Raw genomic sequence first — 23,258 nt, 5'->3', positions numbered from 1 at the left:
TTCTTAGTGAATTTATTATTGCTCTTAAATAGTTTGTTGTTGTTTCAGATGATGCAAAGGATGCAGATTCTTTGTCAGATGAAGTCACACACAATAGCAATCAGAATAACAGCAATTGTTCTTCTCCATCTCGGATGTCTGACTCAGTTTCTCTTAATACTGACAGTAGTCAAGACAACTCACTCTGTTCTCCAGTGAAACAAATTCCTACTGGTAGTAACTCCAAAATAAGGTTTGTGAACATTTTAATAATATTATTTACTTGTATAATAAATAGAAATAGTAATACAAATAATAAATACAGGACTAAACATAAGCATTTTCATAAATATTAACAAATTGCTTAGGCAATATATTTCTTTCCATTTTGAAACTTGTTGATTATTAGTTACTTACAATTCTGATTTTTTTGGTTTTGATTTTTTCTAGACAAGGTTTCTCTGTTTAGCAGTCTGACTGTCCTGGAACTCACAGAGATCCACCTGCCTCTGCCTCCCAAGTGCTGGGATTAAAGGTATGTACCACCACTGCCTAGCACAGTTCTGTTTTAGAATAGCTTTTTTTTAGTTGAGAAAGAAACAACAAAATATAGTGGATTTTTAATTTCTAGGTAAAATGAACAAATATAAATATTTCTAGATGCTAGAATATATAAACAGCCACTTTAAAGAAATTTATATTGAAAGTTATTTTTATCCTTATAAATCATGTTAATTACTTTCTCTTACTGTGATAAAATGCCATGACCAAAGCAACTTATGGAAGAGATAGTTTATTTTGGCTTGCAGTTCCAGAGGGAGAGTTTATTTTTTTTTTTAAAGATTGATTGATTGATTTATTTATTATGAATAATGTTCTGCTTGCATGTATCCTTGCAAGCCAGAAGAGGGCACCAGATCTCATTACAGGTGGTCAGGTGGTTGTGAGTCACCATGTGGTTGCTGGGAATTGAACTCAGGACTTCTGGAAGAGCAGTAAGTGCTCTTAACCTCTGAGCCATCTCTCCAGCCCCAGAGGGAGAGTTTATAATGGTGAGGAAGAAATGGCAGCAGGCAGCTAACGTAGGAAGCTAAGAGATCATACCTCTAACCACATGAAGAAAGTAAAGAGGGCAAACTGGAAGTGGGGTGAAAGTGTAAATCCTCAAGTCCACTCCAAGTGATTTACTCCCTCCAGCAAGGTTCCATTCCCTGTCTCCCATAGGCTAATGGCCATATCATAAGGTACAATGCATTTAAGTCTATTAAAAGTTCCCATGGTTTTTAAGTCTTAACATCGTTCAAAAGTCTGAAGTCTCTTCTGAGACTCAATACAGTCTCTTAACTGTGACCTCCCAACCTTTAAACCTCTCATGGCCCTTTCTCAGCAACTCCAACCAAAAAAAAAAAAAAAAAATCTCCTTGCTGGACTTTGCCTGTCCTCAGTGGCTCTGAAATCATATAGGAGGAATCCACCTTACTCCTACATTTTCCCATAAATGTCATTGACAAGTTAAACAGTTAAACTGACTGCTCAAGTGGCCCTTGATATTCTCCCTACATTAGTAGCATCTTTTGTAAACTGAAGACACCCTTGTCATTGTTTTAGTACAGAGCAGGGCACTGTCCTTAATGGTGATATCTCTAGAACATATCCCTTTTCTAGCACTTGCATTGGCTGTAGTATTAAGTTTTCTAGTGTTTTATTCTCTCCAAACTACATTTTTCATTTCTTTTGTTCTACTTGCTGTTTTTCATTATAGACTTGTATCAAGAGTAATCGATAGTAACTATGCCAAACTCTACATTATACTGTATTGAAATTTCATGCCCCAAAGAAATTAGTTCATTACTTTTTGTTTTGTTTTTAGACAGAATCTCACCACATAACCCTGACTAGCCTTGAACTCACAGAGATGCTCCTGTCTCAGCCTTTCATGTACTGGAATAAAAGGTGTATATAGCCACAGCTGGCTATTATTATTTTAGCATCAGGCAAGTTCTTAGGAAAGAGAAGGCAGCCAGACTTTTTGCCAACATATCAACAAATGGCCTATAGCACAGTTGCTAGGACAGTTATGTCTTCCCTCAAACCTCTTGAGCAGGGCCTCTCCATCTTCAGTGCTCTCAGTGCTGCTGTCTTCAGGTTTCTACTGTAATGGAAACTCTGCTTCATTTTTAGTACGACTTTGAACAGTCCTCCACATTCCTCCAGAAACAACCTGGTCAGATTCTTTACAGCAACAACCCATTCCCTGGTGCCAACTTCTGTTTTAGCTTCTTTTTCTTGACCAAACATGATGTATGGGGAAAAGAGTTTGTGTTTATGGTTCCTAAAGGAGAGTTTTTAATGGTGGGAGAGTCATGGCAGCAGGCAGCTGAGAGATCACATTTAGACAGAGACTGCTCCTTTGTTCCAGGCTGACCAAACCCGGATAATCACACAGAAACTCTTATTAATTACAACACTGGTTGGCCAATAGCTTAGGTGTATTTCTACCTGGCTCTTATATCTTAAATTAATCCATTTCTTTTAATCTGTGTATCACCATGAGGCTGTGGCTTACTGGAAAAGTTCTCGTGGTCGCAATTTTTTCCTCTTTCAACAGCTATGAGGTGTCTCCTTGACTCAACCTTCTCTCTGTATCTCTTCCAGCCTGGCTATATTCTACCCTGCCATAGGTCAAAGGAGCTTTTTTTGTTAATCAGTAAAAGCAATACCTATACAGAAGGAAATTCCACATCAATCATATCTCCAACCATAGCTAGAAAGAGAGAGCAAATTGGAAATGAGGCTCTTAAAGCTGGTCCCTAGCAATGTGTTGCTTTTTTCAGCAAGGCCCCATGCTCTAAAAAGTTCCCCCACACAGCATCATCAACTAGAGACCCAAGTGTCCCTACACATGAGCCTGTGTGAGGCATTTCTCATTCAGACCACCATGGAAATGTGGATGATACTAGTGAGGTGCCATTGAAGGGTTCATTTAGATACTCTTGTTTGGTGCTTTATATTGTCCTCAATATTGTAAGAAATATCTAACAAAGTAAGGGTGGTAAGCAAAGAGTAAAGCAGTACCTTTTACATGCTTTTTTAATAATGAACTGTAGTTTTAATGTAGTGACTATAGTTTTAGAATGGCACATTTATGAAATATTTGCCAAATACATTATATTACAGAGTAATGGTTATATAGTTTCTCTTTTGATTCCTTTTTGAACTTAGGTGTTTATACGGTTATTTATTTAACTTAATTGTTTATATATTTGGATTTAATAACCACTTATTATTTATGACGTTAATGTAAAGCTTCATAATTTACTTGTAAAATAGTCCTATGCCATTTACTTAATCACTCAAGTTACTGTCTGACTCTCAATGTAGCTTTCCCACTTTGAAGCATTTAAAGTTTTAGCACATTTGTGAAATGACAGAAGATACCATTCTGTTCTTGTTCTTGACTTAGCCCTGGTAATCTATTTTGTAATAAGTTAAATTGAACATGTTGATTAAAATTAATCTGTAAGCGGAGTTTTCCTGTGTCCCAGCAGTTGCTTCCCAGATAACTAACACGTAGATTTAATACTAATTATAAATGCTTGGCCAATTGCTCAGGCTTATTACTAGCTAACGCTTACATGTTAAATTAACCCATATTTCTCACCTTATCCTCTGTCTTGCGGCTCATGGCTTGTTACCTCATTTTCTGCACATCCTGCCACATCCTACTTCATCTGCATCTGCTGGCATCTTCCCTGACTCCACTTCATCCCAGCATCTTTAGTTTGGTTGTCCTTCCTGCATTTCCTGCTTGGCTACCAGCCAGTTAGCTTTTTATTAAACCAATTTGAGTGACAAATCTTTATGGTACACAAAAGGATTATTCCACAGCATTAATCTTGATATTATTGATGATTTTTAACTGTTTTACTTTTCTCTCACTTAATAAAAATCTCCACTACTTGACATTTTTTATTTAACTTTAATGTTAACTGATATAAAAACATAAAATTTGCACATATCAGTAGGTTATAGTTATGTTTTGATACTTGTATATTATAATTAAAGTCTTTATCTGGAGCTCCATCAATTCTTTTAATGTGTGTTATCTACAGATCAAATACTTATTAATGACTCTGTTACCAAGAAAACTTGTCTTTATTACTTTCTCATAAAATTCTTTCATTTTAGGCAAGAAGATGAAAATTTTAATAGTCTTTTACAAAATGGAGATATTTTAAACAATTCAGAAGAAAAATTCAAAGTTAATGATAAAAAGGATTTTAAGTTGCCTGAGTATGATTTGAATATTGAAGAACGATTAGTTCTGATTGAAAAAGATGACTCAAAATCCACATCTGATGAATCTCACCAATTAGACCGTATCAACATGAATCTTAATAAACTTGTGACAAATGATACACGCCAGCCAGAAATCACGGATATATCAAAGGCACAAGATGTAGTGCTCGGAACAAGCTTTTTAAGTGTTCATCCTAAAAGTGAAGCTCAACATACAGAAAATGGAAATAAGTATCCAAATTTGGAATCCATAAATAAGATAAATGGTCTTCCTGAGGAAGTCCCACAGTCTTCTGATAGGATAGAACCCCAGAATTCTACTTCTTCTGCTGACATGGGTGTTTCTAAAAGCACTGAAGATCTCTCCCCTCAAAGAAGCGGTCCAGTCGGGTCTGTCATGAAGTCTCATAGTATAACTAACATGGAGACTGGAGGCTTAAAGATCTATGACATTCTTAGTGATGATGATCCTCAGCCACCAAGTGCAGCAGTTAAAATGACATCCTCCGTGGATGGGAAGAACATAGTCAGGAGCAAGTCTGCTACACTGCTGTATGACCAGCCACTGCAGGTCTTCACTGCTTCTTCCTCCTCTTCTGATTTAATGTCAGGTACAAAGGCGGTTTTCAAGTTTGATTCAAATCATAACCCTGAAGATCCAAATATAATAAGAGGCCCCATAGTAACTGGCCCACAGTCTACGCCTCAACTGTATGGTCCTCCGCAGTATAACGTCCAGTACAGTGGCAGTGCTGCAGTCAAAGAGACCTTGTGGCACCCTAAACAAAATTCACAACTAGATCCTGTCAGTTTTCCTCCTCAGCGCCTTCCTAGATCAGAGAGTGCCGAAAATCATAGTTACACAAAGCATTCTGCCAATATGAATTTCTCTAACCATAACAACGTCAGAGCCAATACTGCATACCATTTACACCAGAGACTTGCTCCAGCCAGACATGGAGAAATGTGGGCTGTCTCCCCAAATGACCGGCTAATTGCAACAGGAGCTCGGACTGCAGTTCAGCGACAGAGTAGTGTATCTTCAACAGCTTCTATGAATCTTGGTGATCCTGGTCTCACAAGGCGTGCTCAAATTTCTGAAGGAGATTATTTGTCATACAGAGACTTACATTCAGTGGGAAGGACGCCAGTGATGTCAGGATCACAGAGACCGCTTTCTGCACGAGCATACAGCATTGATGGCCCAAATACTTCAAGGCCTCAGAGTGCCCGTCCCTCTATTAATGAGATACCAGAGAGAACTATGTCAGTTAGTGATTTCAATTACTCACGGACTAGTCCTTCAAAAAGACCAAATGCAAGGGTTGGTTCTGAACATTCTTTATTAGATCCTCCAGGAAAAAGTAAAGTTCCTCATGACTGGCGAGAACAAGTACTTCGACATATTGAGGCCAAAAAGTTAGAAAAGGTAATTGAACGTGAGTTTTTTTTTAATTCTTTATGAATTTATTTATTTTCCTTAGAAATGGTTTTTAATCAGTGAAATAACACAGTCCAAATTATTATCTACTTACAATGTAAGTGTTTTTTCCTGTTGCTAGAATCAGAGTTCTATATTTAAACTTAAGCCAGGACAAGTGAGATGATTGTACAACTGCTTTTTTACTCCTCAAAGTCTCTGATGGCCATGCAGTCTCCTTATGCTTGTGTGTCTCTTTTAGCTTGTATCATAAACTGGATACAATATATATATACAGCCATGCTCAGCATTTTCTGAACTGATTACTACCAATGATGATTGTATAAATATTGTAAGAAAAATACCGGTTTACTGTATAATTACTAAGATAATAAGCATATATTTGTAAATGTAAATCTTTTCTGCAGTCTATATTAAATGAACTAACCTCACTGACACAGATGACTGGCAGCATGGCATTTATTTTTTACTTTGCTGGATTACATTTCTGTTGTTCTTGAACAACTCAGTTGAGTGTTTTTGTGGCTGTATTGCAACTCGGAAAAGTTGGTATAATAACTAATGCTTGTGTTCATCTCATAACCTTATTTATAAATCTGTGTCTTTTGAAAGGATACATTGTTATGTGGCCCAAAAATATAAAATACAATCCTTAAGCCAGGCATGGTATCATAGACCTCTAACTGCAGTACTTAGCCGTCTGCAGGAGGAGTTTTGAAGCCAGCCTGGGCTACAAAGAGAGATCTTATTTCCCCTTCTAACTCCCAGCCAAAGATTTTTTGTAATTAAGACTCAGCTTTATATATCTCTCTAGGTTTTCTTTTAAAAAGTATTGTTTCTCTATTTATTAAAGCTATAATGTATTTTTATTTATTTATTTATTATGCATACAATATTCTGTCCCGTGTGCAGGCCTGAAGAGGGCACCAGACCTCATTACAGATGGTTGTCAGCCACCATGTGGTTGCTGGGAATTGAACTCAGGACCTTTGGAAGAGCAGGCAATGCTCTTAACCGTTGAGCCATCTCTCCAGCCCTAAGGCTATAATATATTTTAAATACAGCTGAACATATGTAGTCTGTTGCTTTATAAATTCCTTAATTTATTGGAAAAATGCAAAGTATGATTGTTTCTTTATAGCCAATTGTATTAAATTTATTTTTTAGCTAACATCTGTCAGCTGTAGCTAACTTCATCTTCATCTTTTCTGTTTGCTATAACTCTTAACACACTGTTGAGGCTGTTTGAATTTATGTTCATTTTGTTGGGAATTTGAAAATTTCTTCAGCTGAGATGAGGAACATGGCTCCAGTTTATAATAAACTTGTGTTGCACATGTAGAAGTAGATTTTAGAAGAAAAGGTTGTTGGCCAGGCGGTGGTGGCGCACACCTTTAATCCCAGCACTCGGGAGGCAGAGGCAGGCGGATCTCTGTGAGTTCGAGACCAGCCTGGTCTACAGAGCTAGTAACAGGACAGGCTCCAAAGCCACAGAGAAACCCTGTCTCGAAAAAAAAAAAAAAAAAAAAAAAAAAAAAAAAAAAAAAAAAGAAGGAGAAGAAAAGGTTGTTGTCAAAGAGGCTGTTTCAGAGACTTGAATGAGAGCAAATGAAGTGTTTATTAATGGGACGGAGATACAGGAATGAATTTCAAGAGACTTTTGAAGTAGACGTCCTCAAAGTTTTATTGTAGTTGAATACTCCTGTACTTAGTTACTGTGGATAAGGGACAAAACTTGAGGGTTTGTGCTTTGCATAGGTGACTGTTGGGAATTCCGGATTATCAGAGATAAAGGAGGGATTGCTGGTACAGATGAAGGTTTTTATTTGGTATAGTTTACATCATAAGTGGCTTATTCTCCCACTATTCTGTTTGATAGAGAAATATCTGAACTTCAGTAAATAGGAAGCAAGCACCGTTTCGCTCATTGTTGAATGTGCATTGTCGTTTTTTTCTTTCCATTGCATAAATTATGTATTTTTAAATTTGATACACAGTTTCTTAGAAAATATATGACAGTGGTTTTATAGTTGTATTCTGAAAGTCAATTTAATCAGTGGATTTATGAAATAGAACACTTATAAGAAAGAAAATTTAAAGGCTGGATGCAAATTCATTGCTGATTGAAGGGAGGGAGAAGGAGAGAGGAAAAGTTTTCTCCTCAGCTATGCACCTCTGTAATCTTAGCACTAGGTGCCGTAGAGACAGTAATTCAAGGTCTGCCTGGACTACGTGGTATCCTGTCTCAGAAACAAACAGTATTTCTCTGGTAAGAATACCGAGAATAGGGAGAGACAATTCACCTTGGCTGAATTAAGGATTTATTTATTTTTGAAATAATTTGATAGTGTGTAGGTTGAGTTAGGAGAAACAGAATGTTCTAACAGTTAATTTTACATAAGATAACATAGTGTAAAATAGTTCTAAACTTAAACAGGACCTTAAGATACTCTTATCGCCACATTTTTTTGAGGTTGCTAGGTAGTGGTGGCACAGGCCTTTAACCCCAGCACTCTGGAGGCCGAGGCAGGCGGGACCTCTGTGAGTTCGAGGCCAGCCTGGTTTACAGAGTTAGTTCCAGGACTGGCTTCAAAAGCTACAGAGAAATCCTGTCTCAAAAAATAAACAAAATAAAAAAAGTGTGTGTGTGTGTGTGTGTGTGTGTGTGTAATTTTTTCGTTCCTGCTCCTCCCTTCAAACCTTCCCATATATTCCTCTTTCAAATTCAAGTCCTCTTTTTAATTTTATTATTGCATGCATATAATGTATGCACATGTATATTCATAAATAGAACCGTCTTAGCTCATAATAATGTTACTTGTAGGTATGTTTTCGGGACTGTTGGTGCTGGACAGCCAGTTGGTGTGCTCTTCCCTGGGGAAGACCACCTCCCAACCCCCTTCTTTCTTCCTTCATATCACCACATTTTATGAAGGAAATTGAGGGTCAAAAGAGCTAAGTAATTGGCCCAGGATAATCTATATTATATGGCAGGAACAGAATAATTTTAAAAATTCAGGAGGAAATTTTCTGTGTGAATATCACAGGAAACCATTTTTTTTGTTGTGATCTGACGATTGATAATGATGAAAGAGGCATTTTAGGGTTTCCCAAGCACGTGTCTTCAGCATGAATTGATGGTTCATACAGTATCCAAGATTATGGATTCTGTAGAGATCAACTTGAAATACACTTTAATGTCATTTTAAAAGATGTTTAAGTTACATTGTGTGTGTGTACATGTGTACATTTATCCATAAAAACTGTACTAGGAATTCAAACACACAGATACGGTAGTCAGAGGAAAACTTGCAGGGATCCCAGGGGTAATGCTTGGTTGTACCCTATCCTCACTAACCTAAAATATATTTTAGTCCTGAGTGAAAGAAAGAAAATTAAAAACTTTACTTGATCATAACTTTGTGTTTTTTTAATTCTAAAAAATTTGAGAATGGAGTTTTTAAAGCATTATGACACTGTGTGGAGATTTGGCAAGATATAACTTACGTGGTTTTGAGTTAATTGAATTTGATGTGATAATAGGGCATAAAATTACTTCTAACCTTTATTATAGTACAGTGACTTAATTTATTTTCTTGTGTTCAGAAATGTTCGAAAAGTATTATATAAGATTCTGAAAGTTGACATTTTTAACTGTAGAAACTACTTTATGCTTTAGTCTGGCAGTTTTTCATTAGGTGTGAAATAGTAGCATGCATATGCAATACAAATACTTCATAATGATGCTACTAATTAGCTACTTTAATAGCAGCAAGATTTAAACTGTAAACTCAAAGAATTGCTTCAAGATATTGGTAGATATTAAAGGACCCTGTTCCTTCCTTGGCACTGTGCATGTGGACATGCACACATGCATAATTGACGGTGGTGGAGGAGGCAGCATGGGAAAATGCTTCCCTTACCTTTTGAGGTACTCGAATTTTTTGCTTTGCATAGTAGTTTATTGAAGCATATGCATTTATGACCTTTTAGTTATAACCCTCTCCTTTATCCATAAAATAACTGTACTAAGAATTCAAACACGTAAAATAGATTTTACTTTGAAGATCTTACCACTGACTTAAGTAAATTAACAAAGAAAATTTGAAAAGGAATTAAGTTGGGTGGTGATGGTACACCTTTAACCCCAGGACTCTGGAGGCAGAAGCAGGTAGATCTCTGTGAGTCCAAGGCTAGTCAAAGCATTTCCTTTCAGAGTTGAATTATCACTAATACTAGTATTTGCTGATATCCCTACCTGTATAAAAAATCAGATATAAAGTACTCTAAACCATATTAATACAAAGTGGCCATTGTCTCATTTACTTGTTCTTGTTAGATAATAGGAACTGATAACCTGTGGTTACAACCCCTAGGAGGCTACATATCAGATATTTACATTTTGATTTATAATAGCAAAATTACAGTTACGAAGTAGCAGTGAAAATATTTTTATGGCTGGGAGTCACCACAACATGAGGAACTATCCTAAATGGTTGCAGCATTAGGAAGGTTGAACAGCACTCTCTTCCAGGGCATGGCTAACACGGAGGTTTAGGAACTATCCTAAATGGTTGCAGCATTAGGGAGGTTGAACAGCACTCTTCCAGGGCATGGCTAACACGGAGGTTTGTACTCAGCCCTGTTTCCTCTCTACATGATAACAACAGTGCCTAGTACCTAAGGAGTAGTAACTTTATAGATCTTTTTTTCTTTTGGAAGTCTGTTATTTTGTGGTATTAGTTACCAACTTCAAAATCAAAAGAATATATTTCTGAAGAGTAATACGTAAATGCTTGCTATTTCATTTCTCTATTTTAGTAACGGGTTTTGCCTAAAATGTGGTTTCCCTATCTTATCCATCAAGCCCCATCCACATTGAAAGTCTAGGAATGATGGAAATCAGAAGTGTATTTATTAAGGTGCATCTTTAATTCTTGGGTCAAATACAAGGGTCTTGATGAAAACCCAAACTATAGAAGGATACTATTATTGGGCCACCACTAACTCCAAAATGCAATAACCATCTACTTGAATGGGAATTGTTTGTCAACATAAAGTTTTTCTAGGATTGTTTTGATGATTATAGAATGACAGATGCTCTACAGAGGACTCCCCTTTGTTTCCAGCACCTAATGTAAGGTGGCTCACAAGCTTTTGTAACCCCAACTCCAGGTGACCTGATAACTCTCTTCTGGTCTCCATGGCCACTCATATACTGGACATACATACATGTGTGCACAGACACATGTACATAAATAAAAATAATAAAATATTTTTAAAAGTTACATTGTACAATTTAAAATATTTTTCAAAATGTGGAAAATAAGTTTTTGAAAGAATGAAAATGACTGGTAACCAGGTGATTATCACAATGACATTTTGCTGTAGCATATATGTTTAAATGTTGATATTATTTAATAGTAGAATTCCCGTAAAATTAAATAGATCCTTTAGAAACTTCACTGATGTAGAATAACTGGTTGCTGGTAAATTCATCTGCTGTTGAAAAATTTGCTCATATACAACTTTATATAAATAAACACATACCTGGGTGTGTGCTCAGTTTCTGTTTCAGACATACTAATAGACATAAAGGAAATGGTAGTGTCTAATAAACAAAAGCAACTGTATGTTGTTTGTACTTCTTTGATTCTTAAGCATGTGATTAAACATGATTATACTTGTTTTTTATGTATGTATGTGTTATATAGTTGTATGTATCCGTTTCTTTCTGGCTCTGAATTCAGTGTTGCATGATACTTGTTCGTGGTATGGGTGGGGTTACTTGTAAATAAATCTGTGTACATAACACGTCTTGTGGAATTTGCATGCTACACTAATCTTCTGTAAATCTACCCTTTCTTTATTCAGAGTATGCTGTCAAGGTCCTTTAATTCCACTCTCACTGCTGTAAGCAGCTCTCACTATGGCAGCTCTAGGGATCTGCATGGCAGCCAGGGCAGCCTTGCCCTGAGTGTTGCAGACGGAAGAGGTTCTGGTGGGCACATTTTTCGAGTGAGTACCGATAGTAGGCTAGTACTTTTTGCACACACGAGAACATTCAGATCTTAAGTGTTTTGACATTTCTGGGGGAAAAGGTTCTCTAAAAGTTAGAAATCTTTATATTTTCTGGGTTTTTTATGGCTTAGATCTACAACTTGTCTTTAATTTCTTTGGGCATAAGTTAATGATTTTAGCCAGGTGTTATGTAAGCTTAGTAACTAAGAATCAGCTAATAAAAAGCACTATATGCACCAGAGTTTAATCCCATTTCACTGAATATGACTAAACATGAGACTGAAGAAGTTGTGAAAATATAGCAGAAAGGAAAACTCCAACTCTTAATTGAACACATTTCATCATGGTCATTAGTGGAGAAAGATTATTATCTAGTGATTGTTTAAGAGTCAGTTATAAGGACTGCCAAGAATGAACAAAAACAAGGCTGTCATGGCTTGGTAAGGACTCGCAGCCTCTAAATAAATCTCCCCTTCTGCCCCGAATGACCTTTCTTCTCTACAACCTTCTTTTATTCCTTCTCATAGTTTATTTCCATTTTGACTCCTTGATTGTTCTAGGCTCTTTACTTGTTATCCCAAACCCCTTCCACCTTCATCCCTGACTGTTGTCTGTTATGTTCTAGAGCAGAAGCAGTTTTCTGGATTCAGTTTGCTGTGGCTGCTCTGAGCTGGTCTTGCCCTGTGCTCCACCATCTGCCATTACTTGGTGTCTTTGCTGTGAGCCAACAGCGGTCATCACGCTTCTTAGTTTAGAAGAACAAACAGGCTGATGACTGCTGAGTCAGCCTTTTACTTCAGCAATCTTTGCCATTCATAGTCACCTAGACAGCTGTTCTTTCTAAATTTGTTTTACAAAAATATTTTGTCCTTATTTTCCTTAGATTTAAAGTCTATACAGACTTTGAATTTTAGTTTTCATTCACAGCATGCTTTTGTATATGATGCATAAGTATAGTTGTCTATTCAGGCTTGAGTATAAGTTTCTAGCTTTGAGCTGTGTTGATTATATATTCTAAATGTATATCGCAAAAAGAGAAGAAAACTGAAATACATACTGTTAGTAGACAAAATTAGATCAAATCACACCAGAAAATGCTAAGCCATGCTTTGAACTGGCAACTAACTGGACATGATATGTCAGTTGCAAGTATTACTTTTTAAGATTAAATTACAAATTCTTAAAACTGTATGTGTTCGGGCTGGAGAGATGGCTCAGAGGTTAAGAGCATTGCCTGCTCTTCCAAAGGTCCTGAGTTCAATTCCCAGCAACCACATAGTGGCTCACAACCATCTGTAATGGGGTCTGGTGCCCTCTTCTGGCCTGCAGGCAGACACACAAAATATTGTATACATAATAAATAAATAAATAAAATATTAAAAAACTGTATGTATTCCATGGTACATTATAATGGGTTGTATTTTGAGTTATTTTTCAATATAAAATTTAATTTTTTTGCTGGTAGGCATGCTTTGAAAGAGTAAAAGCAACGGTGAAACATACTGTGCTTTATTTTCCACATTAGGTGTGCTTAGAATTAACTTAAGGTGAATAGAGATGTTTTATTCTCATCATATTTATAAAAACAATCAGGGATAATGACATTTAGCTTTTTTTCTTTAAGGTTATCATTAAGTTAAACTATAATTTAGCATATGTAGGTATGAATTAGTTAATGTTAAAGCATTTCTTTAAAACAGTGCCTTTAAAGTATTGAGCCAATGTTAATATGACAGAATTATAGCCCAGCAAGTTTTATACAGTGGATTTAGGGCATTGCACATCATTGTAATCAAGGGGGGTTCTTGGTGGTATCATGAGATCAAAGCAATACCAGTTCATTTTCTTTTAATAAAAAACACTTCGTTAGTGCTTTACAATAATTTATTAGTTGCTCCTAAAATTGGAGAGAATTAGCTAGCTTTAACCACTATGCTTATTGAATAAAGATATTAAGTTATAAGTATAAATGAAAGTAAAAGGAAAAAACATAAAATGGCATATATATATTACAAAGATTAAAAATGTCTGTCTTTATAAATTTTTTTACACATTACAGGAACAAATGTTTTGCCATGTACCTTTGAAGGAAGCTACAAGACCTGATGGCAGTGATGATGATAGTATCTGAGCTGAGTCTTCTGTGTCTCCAGTCTAAGCAGCATTTCTTAAGCTTCTTTCATGCATCTCATTGTTTTGTTTCACATCTTAAAGTATATTATTTGTTTACTTTTTCCTCCCTCATTTGAAGCATCCTCAGACATCCAGTCCAGGAGATTCTTGCCAAGATGATAGATTGATTTCAGGAGAGCAGAGCTACTCGTCAGGTGCACTTGGTCACAAAGACCTTCCAGACAGCTTGATGAAAGTAGGTGCTCACAGCAGTAAACAAAGCAGTGTCTGTAGCTTACTGTCTTCAGTGTTTTAGTTTGAAATCTCATATGTACTTTGAAAATATTTTATAAGGCTTGCTTTCATTATGTAGGATTATTTTTAACTGATTCGTAACTACAAGAGAATTTGACTGTGCTGTTTCTTGGTTTATTCTGTGATTTTTCACACTAGAGAATCGATTTATAGTTACATTTCTTGCTATAGTTCCACCTGCTTATTGTAGCACTTGAATCAAGAACTTTTTGGCATTCTTGACAATAAACCTACTTGGAGAGTTAGACAATGACTTTGTCTTAAATTGTGCATTCTAGAATATTTTACTGTTAATTAAAAACATTTGAAAATCTTTAGATAGAATTAGAAATCATCTTGAAAGACCTTGTATATAGTAGAAGAGGTGATCATTTTGTCTTTTTTAGTGTTTTGTAGGAAAACCTTACAGATAAATTATTTGTAGCAGTGCCAGAGATCATTCTTGGTCTCTCTCAGCTATTTTTGTTTTACCCAATTGCATGCCTCTAGTGTAACCGATATAATAATTATGACTCACGTTTATTATCTACAACTCTTAAGTTGCTCTGGAGAATAGGCACCCAGCCATCTGATATATAAACTCATACATGCTTACTTATTTTATCCATTTCCTTTTATTCAAAGCTGTCATTCAATTTTTTTAACATGCACCTTACAGCTCAGTTCTTAACACTTTTTTTTTATTTCATGAGGAATTGACTAAACATAGCTTAATATATTTCTTATGTTTAATACTGATTTAGACAAAACTGAATATCCAGGTGTCAGCAGCTTTTAAGAATAGGAGAGGCTTAATTTAATAGCAGTGTCTGTGTTCTAGCACTTGAAACCCACGGCTGGAAGGTCAAGAGTTTGAGGCCAGCATGGGCTACAAGGTCAGGGGGGTTGAAGCAAGAAAGATGGCTCAGTGAATAAAGGCAGCAGCTGTCTTGAGTCTGACAGCATGAAGTCAATCTCTGGAAACTACAGGGTGGAAAGAGAACAGACCCCTGAAAGTAGTCTGACCTTCACATATGCCATGGCATGCATGCACTGACTATAGTCAGAAGAAACTATACTATATATATATATATGTATATGTATATGTATATGTATATGTATGTATGTATGTATGTATGTATTCTTTCTAAACAACAAACCTTTTGTGTCTTTAGCAAAATAGAAGTTCACAGCATACAGTTCTGAAACTTTCTGAAACTTTTGTCAAACTTCTATGTTTGGATAATTTTCAGGGAAATTTTAGTTTTCTTCTAATGTCTTTTGGACAGAAATTCTTTTCAGTTACTTACAAGGAAATTTAAATGATGAATAACAGAAACAGGCTCTCTTTAGCTAGATTCTTTGTAGAATAAAATAAGCTTTTCGCTACAAATGTAATCCTAAGTCTAAAATTCAGGTTCAGTTTCCTAATACATGGGGGTTATTAAAGGTAGTTAGTTCATTAGCAAACTAATAATCTCACAAAATTTGTGGTGGGTTTATTTTGTGGTAAATAAAGTAGAATATCAGTGTTTTAACTCTTGTGTTTTTAAGTATTCCATAGAATTAATATTTAGAGAGCTTGAAAATTACTGATAATACATGCACTCATAAAGAATAAATCACTTAATTTCTGTAGAGATAGCTGAACTTTTATTTCTGAAAAGTAAGAAATAAAGTTAAAATGTATTCAAATTAAGAAAAAATTACACTCAATTAGTTTTTTTTCTTGAGGAAAAACATAACTACACTCACTTTTTGTGTATGTATGTTATGATTTGGTATGAGAAAAGGATAACCTTCTAGTAGGATAACTTAAGTTTAATTTTTTAGTATGTAAAAAATTTGTTTTATGTATATCAGTAGTTAAAGTTTTCCAGTATACTCGTTTCCTACTTTAACATTGGTAAGTGTAACAGTAGATTTATATATAACAAAAGCAATTTAAAATATAGATCGAGGCCTTCTTTTAGAAGTTTGCTGATAGATTCGATCAGTAAATATTCAAGAAAGTTTAATATCTAGATATTAATAACTTTCTCTTGGAAGTTTTGAAATTAGAAGAATAAGTGAGGGTAACTCAGTATTTAATGGTGTACAATATTAAAATTCTAGTGCTTTTGTATTGCTCCAAGAAGAATGTCCAAATACTTGTAATAAGACATTATTACTGGTCATTTTAAAGATAATTCATGTTTTTCTTAGATGCCTTTGAGTAATGGACAGATGGGCCAGCCTCTCAGGCCTCAGGCAAATTATAGTCAAATACATCATCCCCCTCAGGCATCTGTGGCAAGGCATCCCTCTAGAGAACAACTCATTGATTATTTGATGCTGAAAGTGGCCCACCAGCCTCCATATACACATCCCCATTGTTCTCCTAGACAAGGCCATGAGCTGGCAAAGCAAGAGGTAAGAATTATCAATACTGTTTGAAATATGAAATTAAACTTTCCATATATTCTTGGTTAATAGCAATATATCCATATAGAATTTTAACAGTAGTTTTTAACATTTTAAGTTTATAAAGTTTAGTTTTCTAAAGTGTTAGACTTTGTAGTTTTTAGCTTGACTTTATGATCATGTAACATAGGATTTAGTGTTGGAGGTGTGGGGGGGGTTTTTTGTTTGTTTGTTTGTTTGTTTTGTTTTGTTTTTTTACTTCTAAGGCAACTGCTTGTCCAAAAGGGATTGATGGTGCTCTGGTAGATTTTCTTCTGAGACTATAAATAGTAGGCCAGTAAACTGAAGTGGTCCTATTCTATAGCAGAGTCTGAGCTTTTAGATTAGAAAATTCAGCTATAGTCTCCAGACCATGTTGAGGGTTTGATCTTCAAAACATATAGGTCATAATTTCTTATACCTTAATGGTTTATTCATGAAGTAATAACCTTGAAACCCTTGGTATTGATCACATTTTGTTTTGAGCAAGTCTGTGGTAAACAGGAGTATCCTTTAACAGAACTTTAGCTTCTATAACCTGCTATATCAGCACCTTGAAGCCTGAGGCTGGAAAGTAGTGTGTTCAAGGTTCGCTTGGATGCATCAGACAATCCAGGCTAGTCTAGGCTGTTTAGTGAGACCCTGTGGTAACAAAACAAGCCAGCATTTAGGACCCAGAGGCAGGAGGATCTCTGAGTTCAAGCCCACCTGTTCTACACATCAGGTTCCAGGACAGCCAGAGTGAGCCTGTCTCAAGAAAAGAAAACTTTTCTATACCTTTTATTTTACAATAGTTTATTAAAACTGCTGTTAGTCAGTCTGATCTTACAGTCCTAATTCCCCTGAACCTTATAAACATAGGGAATGAAGAGTTAAGTTCTAAAGCCAGTTCTCAATGTTAAGTACCTTATGGCACAAGACAGTAAGCATATAATTTAAGTAGTCTGTAAGTGAAGACTGTTGGGAATGTGCATATGTGTTTTGTAGATGTTAAAAATTCAGGCTGGCTAAAAAGTAAAATAGAGCCAATGTCAGTTGATTGACTGAAGTCATAAGTAATGTTAGGAGCCACACTTTGTAATTCCGCTGTGCCTTTCCCTCACTAACTCATTAACATGAATAATGGTGTTCTGTGTTGTTGTGTCACCTCATCTGCTTGAACTTAATTCATCAGTATTTAAATATGAATATTATTGTATATTTTTCTTGTAAAGTGATATTTCCTTTATTTTCATATTAAATCAGATTCGAGTAAGAGTAGAAAAGGATCCAGAACTTGGATTTAGCATATCAGGAGGTGTTGGGGGTAGAGGAAACCCTTTCAGACCTGATGATGATGTAAGTGTTTTAAAAAAAAAATCCCTTGAACATTCATAGTGTCTCATTTATTAATCTCATACTTATTGAGTAAAAATCTAATGTAAATTTTCTGGATCTCTCATCTCTTTTCCTTCTTTATTATCTTTGTTTTTTGAAATTGGCTTATTTCATGTTGTTTAGAAGTAAAGAATTTGACCTGAAATATGAATATTGATATTACCAAGTGACTTTTAGTTTTGGTACTGCTTCTCCAAAAGTCCATAGAAGTGATTTCATTGCATTGCTAAAGTCAGGATTACTAGAGGGAGAAATTATGTTGACCTGTCAGAGGGTCCTCTGAAAAGTCAGGAGACAGCTTCCACCATGTTCAAGTATTTGCATGGTATTGAAAAGGTTTTCCCTTGTTCCTGAGTCATGCTTTCAGTTTGTGGTTTGGCCTTAAATAATAATTTTTTGTGGTTATTCATTAAAGGGTATATTTGTAACAAGGGTACAGCCTGAAGGACCAGCATCAAAAATACTACAGCCAGGTGATAAAATTATTCAGGTAATCAAGTCAACCTTTTTTATTTCATTTGCAATAATTTTATTTTACAGTACTTTCTAATGTTTTAGGGTTTAAAATATTTTTACTTTTTGAAAGTCATGTTTATATGTTGATAAATCATTTTAAGTTTAGAAATGTTTTTACTAATTTAAGAGGATCTACTTGAATGCTAGTTGTCATTATATCAGATAGTAAAATTTTAAAATCTGAGAAACATTTTGGTATTTCCATTCCTTCTCTCTATTACTTCAGTAACTTCATTTTACCTAAGTACACGCATTATGACAGTCTCTTAGTTCGCAAGGATAGTCCGCTTCCTCCTTCATACGTGAACTACTGTTAGTTCAGATAATAATACGAAGAAGCCATCAAACCAAAAATGATAAAGACATTATAGAGTTTAGTAGTTGAAAGTAAATACCACGTCAGAACAAATTCCTGCCCAGCCCTTTTTAATGTTAGCTCAGTGCCTACTTCAGCAACACATACACTAAAATTGTAGTCATTAAAGGATTACATGCAAATTCATGATGATAAAATTTTTAATGGTTTTGATTTTTAAATAATTTCTAACTCAGAAAACTCATAGGAACTGTGTAACAAAAGTGATCATGCTTTGCCACACTATCTTTAGTAATCCATTTTTTCTTATTTTGTAACAGGCTTTCTTTTGGGCCACCAACCAATTCTCCAATCATGACACAGAGATTTATTAGTTAAGAATGATCAGCCTTAGTTTACATTTGTTTCTTGCTAGTTCTTATAACTTATTTTAACCTGTTTCTCTTCATCCATGTTTTGTCTTGGGACTTTTTACCTTTCTTTCATTCTGTATGGCTGGTCCTGGGCATCTCCCTCTTTTTCCATTGTTCTCTCTCTCTCCTCCCTGGAGCCTCGATTCCTCCTCCTACTTATTCTCTCTGCCTGCTAGCCCTGCCTATCCCTCTACTCCCTAGCTATTGACTGTTCAGCTTTTATTAGACCAATCAGGTGCTTTAAGCAGACAAGGCGAAACAGCAATACATCTATACATAATTAAACAAATACAGTGTAAACAAATGTAACATGCCTTTACATAGTTCATCAAATGTGTTATAAACAAATGTAACAACATCTTTGCCTAGTCAAACAAATATTCCACAGTATTATTTTTCCTCTATAAATACCCACACACAAATATTCACACATATACTTTTCTGAATAACATTAGAATCCATGCTTTCAGTTTTATGGCAGGAAATTATTATTTCTGTTCAGACATTCCTGGGTTTTCAGTCTTCTGAAATAAGATGAGTCTATAGTATTGCTTTTAATCTATAGTGTTCTTTTTAAGAATGAAAGGATTTAATTCATATGAAACATTTCAACATGTATGTCTGTCTGGTCCAGAGTGAGAATTCAGTAAATGCTAGCTATCTTTAATATAACCTGTTTGCTGATCTTGAACCAATGGCTCCAATGAATAATAAGTCTAGACACTGCCTTCCGTTACCCTTGAAGTTTGGTAAGCCTGGATCTACCTTAACACATACATAAAACACCCTGTCTGATCTTGTCTTGACAAGTACTTCCCAACATTGGAACAGTGTATTAGAATTAGAATCTGAAGAGATGGCTCAGTGGTTAAGAGTACTTGGCTGTTCTTCCAGAGGACCCAGGTGGGTTCCTGGAAACAACAATCTGTAACTCCAGTCCAGGGCATCTAATACCCTCTTCTGGCCTTCTTGAATACCAGGCACAGACACACACGCAGGCAAACATCCATACACCTAACTTAATAAAATAAAATTTATTTTAAAAGAATCCTCTGATAACCTGAACAAAATACAAGTTCCTGGGTTATTTCTATAGAGATTTTATTTCTGCTAAGTATGGAATGTAGGGACTGTTAGTCTGTATGTGTCTTTAATTGTATGTATGTGCGTACAGCACACATGTGCTGCACTTCATGAGTGTAGAGGTCAGAAAACAACTTGAAGGGGTCAGTTTTCTCCTCCTGCGCTTATGGTTCCCCAGATTCAAACTCAGGGCTTCCAGCGTGGAGTCAGATGGAATCGTCCATCAGCTAGTGTGTTGTTTTAAATTGCTGGACTGGTTCTTTTTTCTAATAGGTTATGAACTGGCTGTCAGAAATTTACAACTAGAAGTACAAATATTTTTCTGAGATTTTTTTTCTAAAAGTTGTTTTTCCTCTTTCTTCTAGGCTAATGGCTACAGTTTTATCAACATTGAACATGGACAAGCAGTGTCCTTGTTAAAAACTTTCCAGAACACAGTAGAACTCATCATTGTACGAGAAGTTTCTTCATAAGCACTATAGACAAAAAAAAGAAGGAAAAAAGGAAAAAGAAAAAAAAAACAAATGGGGAAGATAGCAAGATTTATTGGAAGACACTTGGAGGGGGAATGACTATTTTGCTTATTTTTATATATAAAGAAGAACTCAGACAGTTGGCTTGGAACTTGTACATTACTGAAATAATAATGGAGCTTGTGGTTAGAGGGAAAGAACCACTGTACAGAAGATAAAAAGAGACTGTTGAATTCATATCATATGAAATTTGTTGTTAGGTTTTTAAACTTAGCAAATCAAGGCTACAAAAACAAAATTATGTTGTTTTTGTATAGAATGTAGGTTTATTTTTGGATTTCGTACACATGACTGACTGTATGCAAGGCAATAGTTAGCCTTGATTGTAGCCCAGAGACAGATGGCAGAGCTATCTATCTCATAGCTTTTGTGCCCTTATTTTTATCCAACTGATATTAATGTTTTTTCTGCCGAACTACTTTTTTCCATGTGGGTAAGAGATTTGAAGTGTTGGCTTTTGCTATGTGCATACTGAAGAGTGACTAGATGAAGTTGGTGCTGGTGGGTTCACTTTCCGAGGCCAGAATAAAACATTATTTCCTATAAAAATTTGAGGCTAACAGTGAAAAAAAGTTATCTGATAATGTATTTTTATTAATAGAATAATGCAATAAAATACATAATGTCTTTTTAAAAGACAATAATTGCATTTTATGAGCTCTACAAGATGGATTCTTGTCATAGCTGTTGATTATTATACATTTGCTACTGGTGATTCAATTTTTAATATTTTTAGTTACTGAAGTTTTTAACTCTAATGTAGATGCATGTCCACACATTTCCCATACTACGAAGTTCTCTGATATTTTTTTTTTATTTAGCAAATGGTGGTACTTGCAATCTAATTTTTATAATTACTACTCCATAATTAATTTATAATTTTTGTTTTAAGAAGCAAATTAAACTAAAAGGCCAGTTTTAAGATTGTGTCTGTTGCCTGTAATATGAAGTGTCAGAAGTTTAGGAAAGCCTCTTGATTTTGTTTGGCCTGGCGTTGCCTTGGTAAAGTGAAAGGAACTGTGGAGTGAGTGCGCATGGAGCTAGGAAACCAAAGCAAGTCTGTGAGACTGCGCAGTGATAGAGAAGTGCTGTGGAGAGCGGTAGAGCAAGGGATGGTCCCTGGGGCCTACAAGTGTAGAAAGGGTTCAAGTCAAGGGCTGTTCCTCCAGATCACGTTAAATGTGAACTCCACACTTAAGAGTCTTTAAAGGGTTTCTAAGTGTACAGTGTAATAGTGTTTTACCACCAACTGCCTTTGTTCCTAGTTACTATAACAAATATTTGATGGTAGAGGTTATTAATTTTGTTTATCCAATCCATTAATTTTATTTGCTTTTGTTTTATGTAATCAAATAAAATTCAAATGCCATGCATGGTTATTTGGACCAGAGTAAAGTGCCATAGGAGACCAGCAACTGTTTTTAGTTGAGGCTAGTCTGAAAACTTTTATTAGAGCAATATTCATTTCTCAAATTCATTTTTAAATTTCTGATATGCATAATTTGGGTATTTTTAATGTGATATGCTTTTTTCTTCAACCTTGACTTAGCTGAGAATCTCAGACTAGCTAAAACAGCACCTGCATTATTTTTACAGAGCGAGTTGAAGCATTTCTATTCTAGTAAGAATAGTCAGCACTTTTAAAACATTTGAACTCAGAGATTGCACTTCTTTCAGGCTGTTATCAATTGGGTATTGTATAGTTTTCATAATTTTGATTGAAACCCTTTAACAACTCTTTGTAAATTTTAACTCATTTTAGTTGATTTTTCAGTACTATTTACATAGGAATTGATTTTTATGAATATAGTAGAAGAAATGTGCTGTATTTTGATAAAATTCACTTGTATGTGTTGTAATCTCTAAAACAAAAGAATGACAAACCGCTTCTTAAATATAAGTCTCGGTGTTCCCTTTGTTCTTACTTCATGGCGGCATTGTAAGATAGTCACACTCTCCCTTTCTTGACTTCACATTTTCACAGCCACTTTTAATTAGAAATAAGTAAAACAGATATAATTGCACAGTTCTCAGTGGCCTTACCTTAAACCAGAATTGTTGGTTATAATTTTGCAAAGGAAATTAGGCTTCCCAGAATCAGGGCTTCTATACTGATTAGTCTGCATATTCCTGTTGAACTATTATGAGTACAATAGATGTTATATATGCTGTCATTTTATTGAGCTGTAGTTTCTTTTCATTTTGGAGTATTTATTTATTTTGGTTTTTCGAGACAGGGTTTTTCTGTAGCTTTGGAGCCTTTCCTGGAACTAGCTCTGTAAACCAGGCTGTCCTCGAACTCACAGAGATCTGCCTGCCTCTGACTCCTGAATGCTGGGATTAAAGGTGTGTGCCACCACCGCCTGGTTAATTTTGGAGTATTCTTGGAAATTGGATAAGAAAGTTTGTTGCCAAAGTTTGGGATAGCATAT

General features: G+C 35.4%; 1 protein-coding gene across 6 annotated transcripts in view; it reads left to right on the top strand.

Moving 5' to 3' along the window:
- The window catches only part of Erbin (erbb2 interacting protein), a 110,383-nt gene extending 87,352 nt beyond the window's left edge, over positions 1 to 23,031 (top strand). For 2 of the 6 annotated variants that reach the window (XM_005366577.2, XM_013353548.2), the window contains exons 20-27: positions 49 to 232; positions 4,168 to 5,707; positions 11,594 to 11,737; positions 13,992 to 14,108; positions 16,352 to 16,558; positions 17,834 to 17,926; positions 18,381 to 18,455; positions 20,659 to 23,030. In XM_005366577.2, the coding sequence (XP_005366634.1) occupies positions 49 to 232; positions 4,168 to 5,707; positions 11,594 to 11,737; positions 13,992 to 14,108; positions 16,352 to 16,558; positions 17,834 to 17,926; positions 18,381 to 18,455; positions 20,659 to 20,766 (2,468 nt within the window). In that variant the 3' untranslated portion in view covers positions 20,767 to 23,030. Of the gene's footprint in view, positions 1 to 48; positions 233 to 4,167; positions 5,708 to 11,593; positions 11,738 to 13,991; positions 14,109 to 16,351; positions 16,559 to 17,833; positions 17,927 to 18,380; positions 18,456 to 20,658 lie in introns of all 6 variants that reach the window. The other 4 variants (XM_005366576.2, XM_026788967.1, XM_013353551.2 and 1 more) reach the window with 4 other exon arrangements.
- Positions 23,032 to 23,258: the final 227 nt, after the last annotated feature.

Source organism: Microtus ochrogaster, unplaced genomic scaffold, assembly GCF_000317375.1.
Source record: "Microtus ochrogaster isolate Prairie Vole_2 unplaced genomic scaffold, MicOch1.0 UNK11, whole genome shotgun sequence".
Classification (NCBI taxonomy): domain Eukaryota; kingdom Metazoa; phylum Chordata; class Mammalia; order Rodentia; family Cricetidae; genus Microtus; species Microtus ochrogaster.
This window is presented reverse-complemented; position numbering and strand designations above follow the sequence as displayed.